The sequence below is a fragment of the Ctenopharyngodon idella genome, chromosome 12 (assembly GCF_019924925.1).
Source record: "Ctenopharyngodon idella isolate HZGC_01 chromosome 12, HZGC01, whole genome shotgun sequence".
NCBI classification, from domain to species: Eukaryota; Metazoa; Chordata; class Actinopteri; order Cypriniformes; family Xenocyprididae; genus Ctenopharyngodon; species Ctenopharyngodon idella.
The window spans coordinates 8,364,010-8,378,786 of NC_067231.1; the positions used below are offsets into that span (position 1 = coordinate 8,364,010).

A 14,777-nucleotide genomic window follows, 5' to 3' on the forward strand; every position below is an offset into this window, starting at 1 on the left:
GCATAATTGATGGTTGCTGTCAGTCACTTCACCTCAACACACTAACTCTGCTGCCCTATGCAAAACAGTGTCAATATAAGTGCTTCTTGACTGACTTTTTCACACATTACATAGACTTCAAATCAGATGTGTTAAAGCCATTTGGTCTGTTACATAAATCCTTTCTTGAACTAGATTTGAACAGAATTCAATCTTTGAAGAGTAATGGGTAGTTTGATTACAAAGGCTGATTTAAATTGTCATTAACAGTCATTTGGATGTTGTTTGGGATAAGGTGATTGTGACAGCCTAATTTGTCATTTTTGACTCTTCACAATCTAATAAAAAAAGGGGAATGTTCTGAATTACCAAAGTGGTGATATAACTGAAATTGTGTAAGTGCTGTTGTGTAATAGATGCTTTTAGACTTAATAGCCTCTCTGCTTCTTTGCCATGGAGCTCAATGGGGATTTTTGTGTTGGGGACCTTTTTCCAAAGCTGCCATTAGTTTTTGTCTTGTCTCCTAACTCACAGTACATAGACATAATTGTGGTTCTAGGTATAATGATGAATACATAGAGTAATGTAAGAATGGTAAACTGAGTGTTGTCTGGCAGACTATAGCACAGATGTTGTTATGGCTGCAGAGGTGTGATTATTGCTTTGAAGATGTCTAGCTGTGTGTTCACATCATCTTCTGACCTGTGTTTGACTAGTAGTCATGGGATCAGAGAAAATTCATGGACTCAGTCTGTGGTCTTAAAGGTGCACTAGTTTTAAGCCTAAAGAAATTAGTACTTTTGACATCTGTTTAAAATGTCATAAACTTGCATGAGATCGTCACCTTAGTGTTCTAGAAAGAGTAATTTTATTCTTAATCATAATGAGAACGGTCATCTGAGATATTGGTTCACTGATTATTTATCCGAGAAGTTTTTTCCCCCCTTTATTCATTTAATATTTTTGTGATCTTGCATTGGTCACAAGCCTCCACAAGAGTTCATGTTTAGGGTTGCCAGATGAAAAGAGCTTTTCTCTGAAATGGATACATTTTCCACTCAGTGTTTTACCTTAATCTTTCCAATCTGGCAACAATGTGTGCATGCTTTCTCTGAACTAGGGCTGCACAATTAGTTGAAATTAACCTGAAATGGCGCTAAAACCGTTTGGTGCGATTATTAATGCGATTATGAAATCGCAAAGGCTGCGATTTTTTTTTTCATGCGCAGCTTGTCCGTGAAGCACGCCTTTGTGATTAGTAGAAAATGCTGCTCCATTTGCAAACAGAGTTTGAGTCGCTTATAATGTGCATTTGAAAAAGCAACACATCAAACACATCAAACATCTTTCAAAACATAGGAAGCATCTACGAACCTCTTGTCCAACAAAAGACATTTAATAATGTTTTTACTCAACTCACTTCATAATATCAGTTGAGTGTTTGAAATAACATCCTTCTGTGAGATTTGTGGCTTCTTACACATAAGGCACACAACATATTTTAAAGTATTCTATACAGTGATAAAGGCTATGTCGATTAGCATTGCATTATAAAGATACTTTATCCTGAAAATACCCGAGAACTCAGATAAACCATATATTGTCGTAGTCGTGTGTTTATTAGTCATGTTGAATCAATCAAAGCATTTCAAGCTTTTGTTTATTGAGCTACAGCGATAGTGTTATGCCCATAGGGATTTCCTGGAAGGACGTGCGTTATCTTTCTTTTGCGGGGCATATTTGAAGTTTCTGCTCTAGAGCGCCCTCTGGCTTTCAGATGGAGCAGCATTTAGCCGTACTTCACTGACAAGCTGTGCATAAAAAAAATAAAAAATAAAAAAAAACACAGCCAATTGCCAAATCACGTGCGGTTTAATTCAGATTAATCATGCAGCCCCACTTTGAATGTCTGACTGATGCTTTTTCTGCTGACTTTCTTTCTCTAGGAAAGACGCAGAGTTGGTCCATTGAGAGCACAGACCGCCACAGCTATTCATGGTACAAAAACCCTTCTGAAAGCGACACAAGACCTCTTGCCCAGACCACCACGTTAAAGTCTGAAAAAACAGAGGACAAGGATTCTTATGATGCCTGGAGCGCTGTGGTCGGTCTCGGGGCACACTCCACACCCCTCTTTACCGGACATAAAAACCCTCCATCTACCTTGTGGGCATCCAGTAGTTACAGTCGCAGCAACATTCAGGGCACATCCTCCACTGAGACTCGGTTAGATGCGTTTGGCCAAGGGGACTGTAATGTTCCTGTTGAGCCATCTGAAAGTGAGGACCACTCTCAGTCTGTTCTCAGGGCGTCCAACTGCAGAACGTACTGCAGACCCAGTAAAGGTAAACAGCCTGGTGGAGCTGATGGGAGTGGAAGCGCTTCCAGTCATAGCTCCACGGGAGAGTTGCAGAATAGCGGGGCTGAAAATGCTGGGAAAACGACGAGTAGAGTTCGGCCGAGAGACTACACAGTGCTGCACCCGTCTTGTGTTTCCATGTTTAACGTCACCTTCCAGGACTCCATGGACCGCAGTATGGAGGAGTACATGGCCAGCGCCCCAGCGGCTGGTCCAGGAGATGCAGGAAGACTGAGGAAGAAAACCGAGATAGAAAGCAAACCTTTCAGGTAATAGATTAATGTGAGAACATTACTGTAATCACATGAAATTCTTAGAACTGAATTCATTTTGAGCTGTACATCATACTAGTTTTGGATGATGGTCTTAGGCCCTGTTTACTATTTGAATCCATCTCTTTTGTCCACTTTCAACCAGTTCTGTCCAGATTTCTTTGAAGGGAGGGTCTATGGGCGGGTAAAAGGTGTTTTTTTTTTTTTTTTTTTTTCCCTCAGGACTTTTTGATCTAATAAATAAGCTTGTGCAATTTACAAATGAACGAAATGTGCCCGGGGACAATGGAAAGCATATGGAGAGCATCAGCTTTCATTTCTGCTCTAGAAATCAGGAATGATGAGAGAACATTGTGCTTGGTACATTTTTCATCTTCAAACTTAAACTTGTGTGTTTACGCATTAGGCCAGTAGGCGGAGAGTAGATGGTCTTTTGCGGTTTTTCGAATGCATTCAACCACATAAGCGTTTACACTACAAAAGCAGTCGAATGTACATTTAGTGTCGTCCACTTGTGATCCGATCGACCAAAATGCATCTTAATACCAGGTGTAAACAGAGCCTTGTTTATCCAATCTGTAGTCTACAATCTGTTGTCTCTTTTTTATTTATGTATTTATTTATTTATTTATTTGGTTTTATTTTGAGCCTCTTATTGAAGTGATGCAAGCTAAACTGAAACTTGTCGCCCATTTGAGGAACCCGGCTCAACTATTAATCCACAACTCCAACCTAAACCGCTTACACTTAATGCCCCAGTATATTTCAAGTGAAATTGAAGAACAAACTGGTGTAATGTCATTTAATGTCATGTAATGTCAAATCAGGCCAAAACAAAGTTCATTTGAAGTTAATATTGGGTTTGCCAAAACGAAATTTCCGGAAAGGTTTGCTCCAGGTGGTAAACAGCTTCAAACTTCCATTGGTCCATGACGATTGCATAATAGGTAGGTGTGCTCTGCGGTTCAATCTTCTTCTTCTGTCAGTTAGTGAATGCTTTTGCTCTAAGCTCACACTGCGCTCTTTTTTGGGCTGAGCTGATAAATGCTCAGTAGCACTGTTTCATTTTGCTTTTGGTGCATTTGCCATTTAATGTTTCTCTTATATGCAACAGAAATGCCAGCGCTTACCAGTTGGTCAAATTGGTAGTGGCACCAGTGCGACCTCTAACAAAATTCAGTTGCACCGTCACAAAAAAAAGGTTGCAAAATGCGACCATTTAGTCACAGTCTTAATGAAGAAAAAAGAATACAAGTATAAGTATAAGTATATATTCAAGTATACATTGATGAAGCAAAATGTGAAAAAATCTTGAAAGATGCCATATATTTCTGTTAAATTCATAATTCATTGGTTGCTCTCACTTGGTCTCATTCTTTCATGTTTGATTTGATGTGTACATGTGGGAGATTTTGACTGTTTGTCTGCGTTTTTAGTCGTTCCAGACCCACACAGAGCAAAATGAAGAGCGGTAAGCTGGAGCTCTTTGGGTTTGATGACGCTGATGCAGTGGTTGAGGATGACGACTCTGCTTCAGGAAGCTCTAACTACAGGATCAAATACTTCGGCTTTGATGAACTGAGTGATAGTGACAGTGAGGATGAGGAGGGATCCTCTGAAAGAAGGAAAGCCAAGAGGAAGGCTGCGGCAGCCGTAGCAGTGCCACTGGTGTCTATAGAGACAAATGTTGACAGTCCTCCGCCCAGAGAGATGCAGGACTCTCAGAGCAGTCACACTGCAGGTCACAGTCACTGCCTTAAACACGGTCAGTATTTACACTCAACACAGATTTTTTCCCCCCTAATCTCACAATGTCATCAAGAACAGATCTAGATTCTGTTTCATTGCAAAATTAAGTACTTTTGCATACAGAAAATTAAGCCTGTTTTTTAGGACCATTAAGTTTAAGCACATACAAAAAATGCATACATTTTAACTCATTTTTACATAACGGTAGCATATGTTGCTCTGATTTGAATAAATCAATGTGTTTATAGTAATTCTTTTAAAGTGAAATATCAAAATCAATACAAAAAATCATAATGGTCCAAAAACAAGCATTAATTTATATTTTAGTACTGTCAAATCGATTAATCGTATCTAACATAGAAGTTTGTGTTTACATAATAGATGTACTTATATATTATTAAATTGATATACAGTCAAACCAAATTTTATTCAGACATTTCATTATTACAGTTTATTCACTATAATTTAAAAAAATGGTAATAAAATATGACAAGATCTCAGAGTTAAACTGTGTCAGAAAAAAATATCTTAATTATGTCAGATAACACTTAAGCAAAACATGGTCAGGTCATGGTCAGTGTCTGAATAATTTTTGGTTTCAAATTTTTTATCAATTTTACTGGTAGTTCACTGTATGAAGAAACTTTGTGTATAATATGTCAGTTTACTTTGTTTTGCTATCGTCACTTACATAAATGAACTATAGTGTCCTGCACCCACTAGTAAAAATATATCAAAAGTGTATGAATAATTTTTGGTTTGACTGTGTGTGTGTGTATAATATATATATATATTTCCTGATAATTTACTCACCCCCATGTCATCCAAGATGTCTTTCTTTCTTCAGTCAAAAAGAAATTAAGGTTTTTGATGAAAACATTCCAGGATTATTCTCCTTATAGTGGACTTCAGTTGGCCCCAAACAGTTGAAGGTCAAAATTACAGTTTCAGTGCAGCTTCAAAGGGCTTTAAACGATACCAGACGATGAATAAGGGTCATATCTAGTGAAACGATTGATCATTTTCTAAAAAACAATAAAAAATTATATACGTTTTAACCATAGATTTCAGCTGTGGCGGGTAAGACAGCCACTCCCACTAGCCACTTTGGCAGGTTGAATATAATTTCAGCCTACAGCCAAATGAAAAGTAGCCAAGCTTGTCGTATCACAAAATTACAATGCAATCATAATTCTTTATCGATTAACTTGCTGTTAGTGAAGGCGGGATAGGCGGAATCGTGCTAAATGATACACAACAGAAGCGCTCTCTCGCGTGCGCTCTCTCTCTCTGTCATGCACGCGATCAGTTCTCCTTGCGCCTGAATAGTAAAATACATGCACACACAGATGTTAAAATGCCCATCATGTGGAGTATCTCGTGTGAATACAGTCGTTTATGGCTTAAGTGGACATAAACAGGTGGGTAAAAAACTGAATATGTGTCAGTATATTATGTCCATGCATTCAGGAGCCCAATGAAATACCTGTCTGCCATTAATGTTAATCAAACAACAAAAGATGTTAAATAAATGTATACATGTTAAATAAACCTATGTATCTGAAAAAAGATTTTTAAAAATTTTACTATTTGTAATTTGCTTCTTTGTTCTTTTTATATAGCCTAGCATTTGTAAGTTTGAAAGGGTTTTAAATCTTGTAAATCAAGTAAAATGACTCAAAATTAGAGATGCACCGATTGATCGGCCGATTTTCCTCATGATCCGTTTTGTTACCAGCATCACAGGCAATAACATCAGCTGCGTGTTTATCGCTCTCTTCTCTCTGACGCTGAAGTGACACACACGCGCGTGGGCACCTCCTCTCTCTCACTCGTCTCATTCGCTCCGGTTAAATAGTGCTTGTATTGCACATAATTTTAGTCATTCCCGCAGGTTTTGCGCTCACACCAAAAGCGCGTGAACCACTGATCTATATAGGTGGAGCGGACAAGCCACGCTCAGTCTCAAACAGAGTCACAAGTACCAAAATGAGGGCTTACTGCGCTTAAACGGTCAAATACATACACAATTATGTCAAAATGCCATCTTGGCGATTATTCAGAGAAACACAGTTTTGGATCATTATAGTTGAGAAAGAGAACGCATGTTGTGCAACAGTATTGGGTCCGTTCATAAACTCTTAAAGGGACAGCAGTCCAATATTCCTGCTGCTGTCTGTCATGTTAATCAAAGAACAAAAGACAAAGAAAATCACTTTCTGCTCTTGACTGAATACGTTTTATAACTTTAATGGTAAGAATAAATCTGTATTTAATAATAAAGACTACAGAAATTAAGGTAAACATGTAAAATAACACTGGATGTGCTATTTTACATTTGATTACTTTCACTTACATTTGATTAATTTCTGTAGTATTTCTTACCTGAATATAAACCTACTTAACCTGAAAAACTTAGTTTCATAGCTCTTTTTATTCTATTGCATTTATTTGTGCTGTTGTCAATTTTATTTGTTCTTATTTTATTACTGACTTTTTACTTGTTTTTGTTTTTTTTAATGAAAATAAAACTTTGCGTTGAAGAAAAATAGATTTTTGTATTATAGTTCTTAGAAAGAAAATCGGAATCGACAAAAATCGGTATCGGCAGATCACACTAACAAACAACACTGCCGGAATTCTAATAGAGAAGAAGAAGAAGAGAGCTAGTTCAAGACGAGCTATGGTTAAAACGTATACAATTTTTTATTTTTTTGTAGAAAATGACTGATCGTTTCACTAGATAAAACCCTTGTTCCTCATCTGGTATTGTTTAAAGTCCTTTGAAGCTGCACTGAAACTGTAATTTTGACCTTGAACCGTTTCGGGCCAATTGAAGTCCACTGTAAGGAGAATAATCCTGGAATGTTTTCATCAAAAACCTTAATTTTTTTTTGACTGAAGAAAGAAGGACATGGACATCTTGGATGACATGGGGGTGAGTAAATTATCAGGAAATTTTTATTTGAAAGTGTACTAATCCTTTAATTGATTTGACAGCCCTATTATATATTTTGCTCTTTTATTATGCCTTTATTATTTTTAATGCACTTTTCATTTAGCAGGCACATGGCTGATGTTTGCTTGTGGTTTTACAGATCCTCTGGAGTTCCCAGAGGTCCCCTTCCCCTCTGAGACAGTGAGGAAACCTCAGGTCAAAGCTCAGGAGAAAGCCAAGGAGGGCAGCAGGAAGATCTTCAGTGGACCCAAGAAGGTGAGGTTCATAGCATCTCTTTCATAGCATAATTTTTTCCATCATTCAGCTGATGGTTTGTGATGCCAGTATGTCTTTTGGAGTGTGGTGTAGTCTGTCTCATTTAATTTAGAAATCAGAAGGATGTTTTGCCCATTTCAACAAAGTAAATGGTGCCCTACTGCCATCATGTAAAGAAATGATGAAGGCGTTTGATTCGTTGTTTTTTTTTGTGTGTGTACATTAACGGAAGTGTGGTGAATGCAGAGGGTGGAACGGGCATTGCGCCGTTGTCTTCATCTTCTGAATTTTATCTGTAATGACAGTAATGCAGTTATGTTGCTCACCCCCGCTGACAGCTCAGCCATTATTATGACTGCTCCTGTGTCTGCGGTACAGGCTTCTCTGGAGTTATGATTTATTGTTTAAGTCTGTATTGAACTTTAAACAAAAAAATGCTTGAACAGGGCAATGTTTTCATAGCTCCACAACACTTTCTGGGGGAATTTGCCTGTGAATTGCTTACTTATAGATGACTTTACATATTAAATGGCTCTGCTCTCCTCTGTATTTGAGTTTGATGGTTTGTGGTATAACCGTGGTTTCCTTTATCAGTGTGGATTAGGGCTGCTACAAACAATTATTTTGATTATCAATGAATCTAGCGATTATTAGAATGATTAATCAACTAATCTTTGATTATTTCACAGATTAATCAGTAGGCTTTTATGGATTATTCAGTTTAAAATACTGAGTTACCTATTCTAACTAATAAATAAAATAAGAACTATACAGGGAATCCAGTCAGCTGGTACATTACTATAATATTAAAGGTCAAAATTAACAACTGATTTGTATACATTTACATATAATGCAGTTTTTATAATATTATCTTAACTTTAATAAGAGTAAAAATATGATTGTGATATAGTGCATATTTTTAGAAAATGCTCCTCTAGAGTTCATTTTTCTAGCTAACTATTGAGTTTATGGTCATTGAATGGTTTCTGTCGGTAAGTGTAAAATTACATGACCTTGTTTACAAGCTGTTTTATTGACGTCTTTCTGCGGTTGAAACACTGATTGAGTGATGATGTGAGACATGATGCCATTTCACCAAATTGTACCGTTTCTTTCGACATAACTTCTGATATTCATTCATGTTTATTTCATGCTATAACTAGTAGTAAAGTGGAAGAGATGATCTCTTTACGTGCTGGTTGAACTGAGATGCTACAGCGATCTGTCATGGCACACTAAGAGCACCAATTCCACATTTATTGTTTAAATTAGAGGTCTGCATTCCCGCGGCTCTCCCGCGGGAACCGTGGGATCCGATAAGATTTCTTGCTCGCGCGGGATTAAATTTTGAATGAAAGGTGGATTGTGGGCGGTAACTTTAGTGTACTTTAGGCGGGAGCGGGCGGTCTGACAATAACCCGGTTGCTCCCGAGATGCTTTGGCATCAGCGCATCTGTGCTTGAACTTGAAGTGAACAAATCTTTCTGCAGTGGTGGCGTTCACACAGTCCCCAGTTCCCTGTCCTGAGAAACCTGGCAAGATATGTTATTTGCATTAGAGGTCTGTGCGAGTGCACCTTCAGAGAACATTCAACCTTTGTGATCGGATTTTGAAGGAGAGACGTTCTGAAACGGTCGTCAGTCAGCGTCATTCTGTTGCATGGATGTTAAAAAAGATTTCATTTTGCAGTAGGCTATAGCTAGTAAGCCAACAGTTTTCGTTTATGTAATTTTGGCATAGCCTATAGTTTTGAGGGACATGTTGTAGGCTATTTAATTTAGCCTATTCTCTGTGATATTTAGCCTATTATTCTTTGTGACATTTTTTTCTCTGACATTTTTTAGGGTGTTGACAGCATCATAGACAAATAACAAATACAAATCTTGTATATGCAACATTTTATATTGTTATCCCCAATCACTCTCTTTCTTTAGGGAAAGTTTAAACGCGAGATTCTGGAAACGATCTTTAGCGGGACCTGTCGGGTGGTGAAGAAAATCACTATATGCGGATAGCGGGTGAACACAGAGTGAATTTTAGGCGGGAGCGAGTGTGTGCGGAATAGAACCATTGCGGGAGCGGCACAAAAAAAACAGTCCCGCGCAGACCTCTAGTTTGAATCTCATAGTAAAATCGGCAATTTAAAAGATGAGAGACTTTGTTTCATATCAAGAGTGACCTGCTCTGTCTTGTCTGTCGACACATTGTCCGTGTCCTCTGCAATGTATTTTTTACTGTGTGAGAAAATGGCCGTGTGGTTTGAGAACAGTGTCAATTGCGTGAGTCTGAATGCGTGAGAGTTGGCAGCCCTGCATATAACAGCATTTTTTTGTAGTTATGTTAAACTTACCCACACTCTACTGGTTCAGCTTCGGTTGCACTCCGAAGAGCGGTGTCGTCGTCTTATTGGATTGCATCCGATAGGGTGGCATTACAGGATTGCGCTACAGCTCCCCACTGGTCAAACTGTGTAATTGTAGGCCCTTAAAATAGGTCATATGAGATCAAAACACTATTCAACAACAAAAATGTCTTTTTTTTTTTTTCTTTATTATCGACGTTGCTGATAATGCCGTTTTAGCCCTAGAGCAGAACTGACTAGCTACAATCACTGATAGTGAGAAGTAGGGTTGCACAATTAATCAGAATAAAACTGAAATCGTGATATTGCTTAGTGTGATTTATTAAATTGCAATAGCTGCTTAATTAAATATATATGCGCTGCATGTTTCAGAGTGAAGCACAGCTCTGTGTTCTTACACGTGAGCAGCTCATAATCCAGTGTCTCCGAGCGGCTCGTTTTGCAGTAAATGCTTCTCCACACGAGCTCCATCTCTGCATCTTCTCTTAGTTTTGGATGCTTTAACGTGCATTTGGGAATGCAAGGTACGCCTACCATCTTCTCATACTTGAAATCAAAAGTGCTTATCAACAAAGTTTTAAGGGCTTCCTGTGATTTTCATCAAAATAAAAGTTAATGTTTGAAAATGCAAAAAATGAAGACTACCATAAATATTAGTATTGTTATTTTACTCCAGGTTCAGTGCAAGTTGAGCTTTATTGACAGAATTTGTGGCATTTATATCTATCACTGCAAAAAAAAAAAAAAAAAAAAAGGCTTTTAAACATGGTCAAGCAAGGAACAATAAAATACTTAAAGTATTGCCAGAGTAACAAATGTTAAATGTGTTGACACTGTCAGAAAAGTTTCACAAACTTGTACAATGGCCATTTAAACCCAGTAACACTTGCATAATATGTGCAAAGATACAAAAAGGGAAGTCTTTACATGTAGAAACCTCCAATCATGAATTGGGTTGATAGGAGAATAACCAGAATAATGTCTGGTTATGTGCTAAGTAATTCTAAAAGCAAGGATGGGGTTTTGTTTTTTAGAAATAAGGTTAGTTTTATTAACATTTTTAAGTGTTGTTGTACTCTTTAACTAATACAATGGAACCAATGTAATATATTTTCAGAAAACCCTTTTGCTGGGAAATGATGGCATATAGTGCTAGAAGTCTATACTTAAAGGGGTCTTGAACTGTATTTTCACTTAAGACTTTAATGTAAATGCAAAATGTTCTGATTTGGTAATGTTTTTGCATATGAAATAAGTATTTAATGTGGAACACTTTTACAAATCTTTTACTACATCTTTACTATTAGAGCTGCTGAGATTAATCTTGAAAAGTGTTGATTTACAGCATTATATTTATATCTACACCCACTGCATAAAAGGTTGCATTGTAGATGATCACAGTCATATCTGTTGAGCGCAAAAATGCAATGATTGGCGCTGCAACTCAGTTTCTGCACTCTCACAAATGCTTGCATCATAACTAAAACATTGCAGACACAATGTAAATAAGAGATTCCTTGTGAAGTGTTGACAGGTTCATTGATTGACTGACAGCTCCAGTGATTATAAAAAGGAGCGTTCTTTGATCGCTTTCTGTATATAATTTGAGCTGTTTTTGGATTAAAAAGGAAGTTTTGAGTTCTGAAACGTACTGCATGTTTTATAGTACAGTGACCTCTAATGTATCAAAAGATAAGGGAAATTTGATTTCTCAGTTCATGACCCCTTTATTTTTAATAACATTTAAATCAGCAAAATTCCCCAAACTTCTTTTAAAATATCACAGCAAGCAAATGTTTCAGTTTGCAAGGCATAAAGCATTGACATGATCAATGAATGTGAGATTGTTGGAACGTCATAACGTAATTGATGTCCCAATAGGACAAGTGAGAGCTCTGACAGCTAGTGCAAAGCTCTCGCACTGCTCTCAGGCAATCTATGTTATTAAGCCACTGCTGGAAGAATGATTTAAATGATGTTAAAGCTCAAATAACACTTTAACTGAATAAATCATGTAATTGCTTCAACAAAAATGTGAGCTTCAAATTTCTTCTTTCCCTCAGTGTCCATTTACTTCCATTGTAGGTTTATTACTGTAACTGCATTTTTTGCTCTTTTTAAAAACTGAGTGATTGGTCTTTTTTTGAGGTAATCAGCATTATTCCACTTAACACAACATTCCTTTCATTTGCCTTCAACTGTAGTTACAGGAAGAGAGTCGAAAGGGATGTTCTTATTCATGACAGTAGTGAAATATGAGAGGTGTTTGAAATGGGTCAAAGCTCAGCATCGCGGTCACTCCTACTGCCACTGCTGAACATGCCAAGGGCAGAGCCTGCTCACCTCTTGCTCGATACACAAACTCAGACTGATTCGCCCATGAATCATTTATGTGGAGACATTGCACTTTAGCTCTGCGCTTCTCTCTCTCTCTCACACACTTTCTCTTTCTTTCTTTCTTTCTTTCTCTCTTACTTTCTCTTTCTTTCTCTCTCTCACTTTCTCTTTCTGTCACACACTTTCTCTTTCTCCTTCTCCTCTTTCTCTTTTCTCTTTCTCTTTCTCTCTCTCCCCCTGTTCTTTTGGATTGATTCATTCATTCATTCATTCATTCATTCATTTATTCTGGTAATAGTATCTGGAAAGCAGGGTGGCCAATGGGCAGTATTGTGCTATTGCATGTAACACAATTATTATTATATATGTAATAAATAAATCAACAAAACAAAGAATTACCACCTAAAATTGCAGCCCAGTCTCATTAGAAAAACGTACCTGTGGGAACATTTTTGCAAAACGAAAATATGTAGCGCCATGTACGTTTCGTGACAGTTTCAATGTCCACTGAGTGGCGCTAAAAGCGTGTTCAGTTTTTGTCCGAACCAGATGAACGTGAGTACGGTATGTTTTATTACATTGGTTTTATACGTATCACCACAGTTCTGATTTGAAATGTCCGGTGAGTGGAGCTAATGCTCCATTACATTTAAAAATAATGTACCACAAACACTACACCTAAACCTACCCGATAGTGTTAACAAAAGCAAATGTGACATAAAAAGCATTCGTAATCATGCCATTTTAGCTTGTTTTGATCTCTCATCTTTGAGCTCTTTTGCCATGACTAGTCTTTCACAGGATTCGTACCCAAGCCTTCCACATCCGAAGTATCGGCTGAGCCTCCGTATCGGCTGAGCCTCCGTATCGGCTGAGCCTCCGTATCGGCTGAGCCTCCGTATCGGCTGAGCCTCCGTATCGGCTGAGCTACCGAGCAATATTGTTATATAATATATAAAGGCGAAACATATGGAGCTGGTTAAGCGATTCAAATTCCAAAATGTATTTGTTTACAAATTGTGCACTTTGGTAAAAGCGTTTTGAGATCATAACATATTGTGCAAGGAGACGTAAAAACAAGTCTTTATTAATCCATAATCTGACCCTGTAATCGTAACTGTGTATGAAAGGATTTAAAAGAGTTTTACTGCCTCTAGTGTCCATTTCTGTTGGAAACTGCAGTGATATGTACGTATTGGGTACGTATTTTGCGACTTGCAAAAATGTTCCCACAAGTATGTCTTTCCGTGAGACCAGGTTGCAAAATTGACAACTAGTCAGCATAGTAAAACTTAAATTCATCCCCTTTAAAGTGCAGCTATAAAAATATTAAATCTTTAAAATATAAAAAGAGAATATAGTTCACCACATAAATCAACTAGTCAAATTTGTTGGAAATGTTCTATTTCCTAGGATGATTTAAAAGAAAAAATGCTTTTTAAAAACATTATACTTTTAAAGATTAGATAATCATGTATTAAATCTGTTATAACCTCTGTTGAAAGGTTAAATTTACTGGAATTTTACAATTTTGGGCTTGTCCCCCATTCAAACATTTAAAGTAACTTTGTTTTAGTGGTCTTCATGGGTGCAAAAATCTGTACCCTACCCGAATCACTTCTTACCCAAACCCGATGTGCATAAATACATTTTTTTAAAAAGAAAAACCTGACCTGAGACAGACCCGATAAAATTAGACCCGAATCTGACCCGACCTTAAGGCATTTATTTTCAAACCCCACTGAACCCGAACATAAACGGCATTGACGTGTGCATAGCCTGCAGCCCCAAAGTCAGTCAGGAAAAATCCCGGTGTCCTGCTGACTGATTTAGCCGCTGCTCCATTACTTTCATTTATTAAGTTACTTATTTATTATTACTTTATATTATTGCCTGCCCAATGGATACAAGTTATTTCTGAGTTTGGCTTAACACGATCTGTAAAGATAATTAAACAAAATAATGAAATGAATGACCCCAAATGATAGGATATATGCATAAAGACAAAATTACTATTATACTAATATAATATATAATAACATTAGTGAAACTATAAAAACAGAAGATCTGAAAAGGTTAAACAGAAAACTAAACTTATAAGAGTATTAACTGTCACAAACGAAGCTAGCTAGCTTGTTAGCTTGAGAATACTTGCCCTCAAAGTTGTTGACATTACTCAAAATATCCCATTTAAAGCCCTTCTCCTTATTAGAATGAGAGATGCCACTTCAATTGACATTGTTCACTGTAATCCGTGGATCTTGCAAGCAGCGAGTCTAAAATCCATGCTGATGGCGCTCATTGAAATGGAAGGCAAAATGTGGAGCAACTTGAGTCTTTTTGAAGATTAATATTACATCATGATCTGAGAGAAGCTTTATTAGGTGTATTGACCTGATTATTACATGAATAATAGGTAAATTGTTTATTTTTATGTTTTTGTACGTTTACTTCCAAACCTATTAGTAGTTTCATGAGGATGCAGTTGATGGCAGTATTTCTGCT

At 37.3% G+C, this 14,777-nt stretch overlaps 1 protein-coding gene across 1 annotated transcript in view; it reads left to right on the top strand.

Annotated features, from left to right (window-relative positions):
* waplb (WAPL cohesin release factor b) overlaps positions 1–14,777 on the top strand; it is a 58,427-nt gene that overhangs the window by 12,178 nt on the left and 31,472 nt on the right. The window contains exons 3-5 of the mRNA XM_051914198.1: positions 1,926–2,607; positions 4,047–4,375; positions 7,458–7,573. Of these exons, the coding sequence (XP_051770158.1) occupies positions 1,926–2,607; positions 4,047–4,375; positions 7,458–7,573 (1,127 nt within the window). The remainder of the gene's footprint in view (positions 1–1,925; positions 2,608–4,046; positions 4,376–7,457; positions 7,574–14,777) is intronic.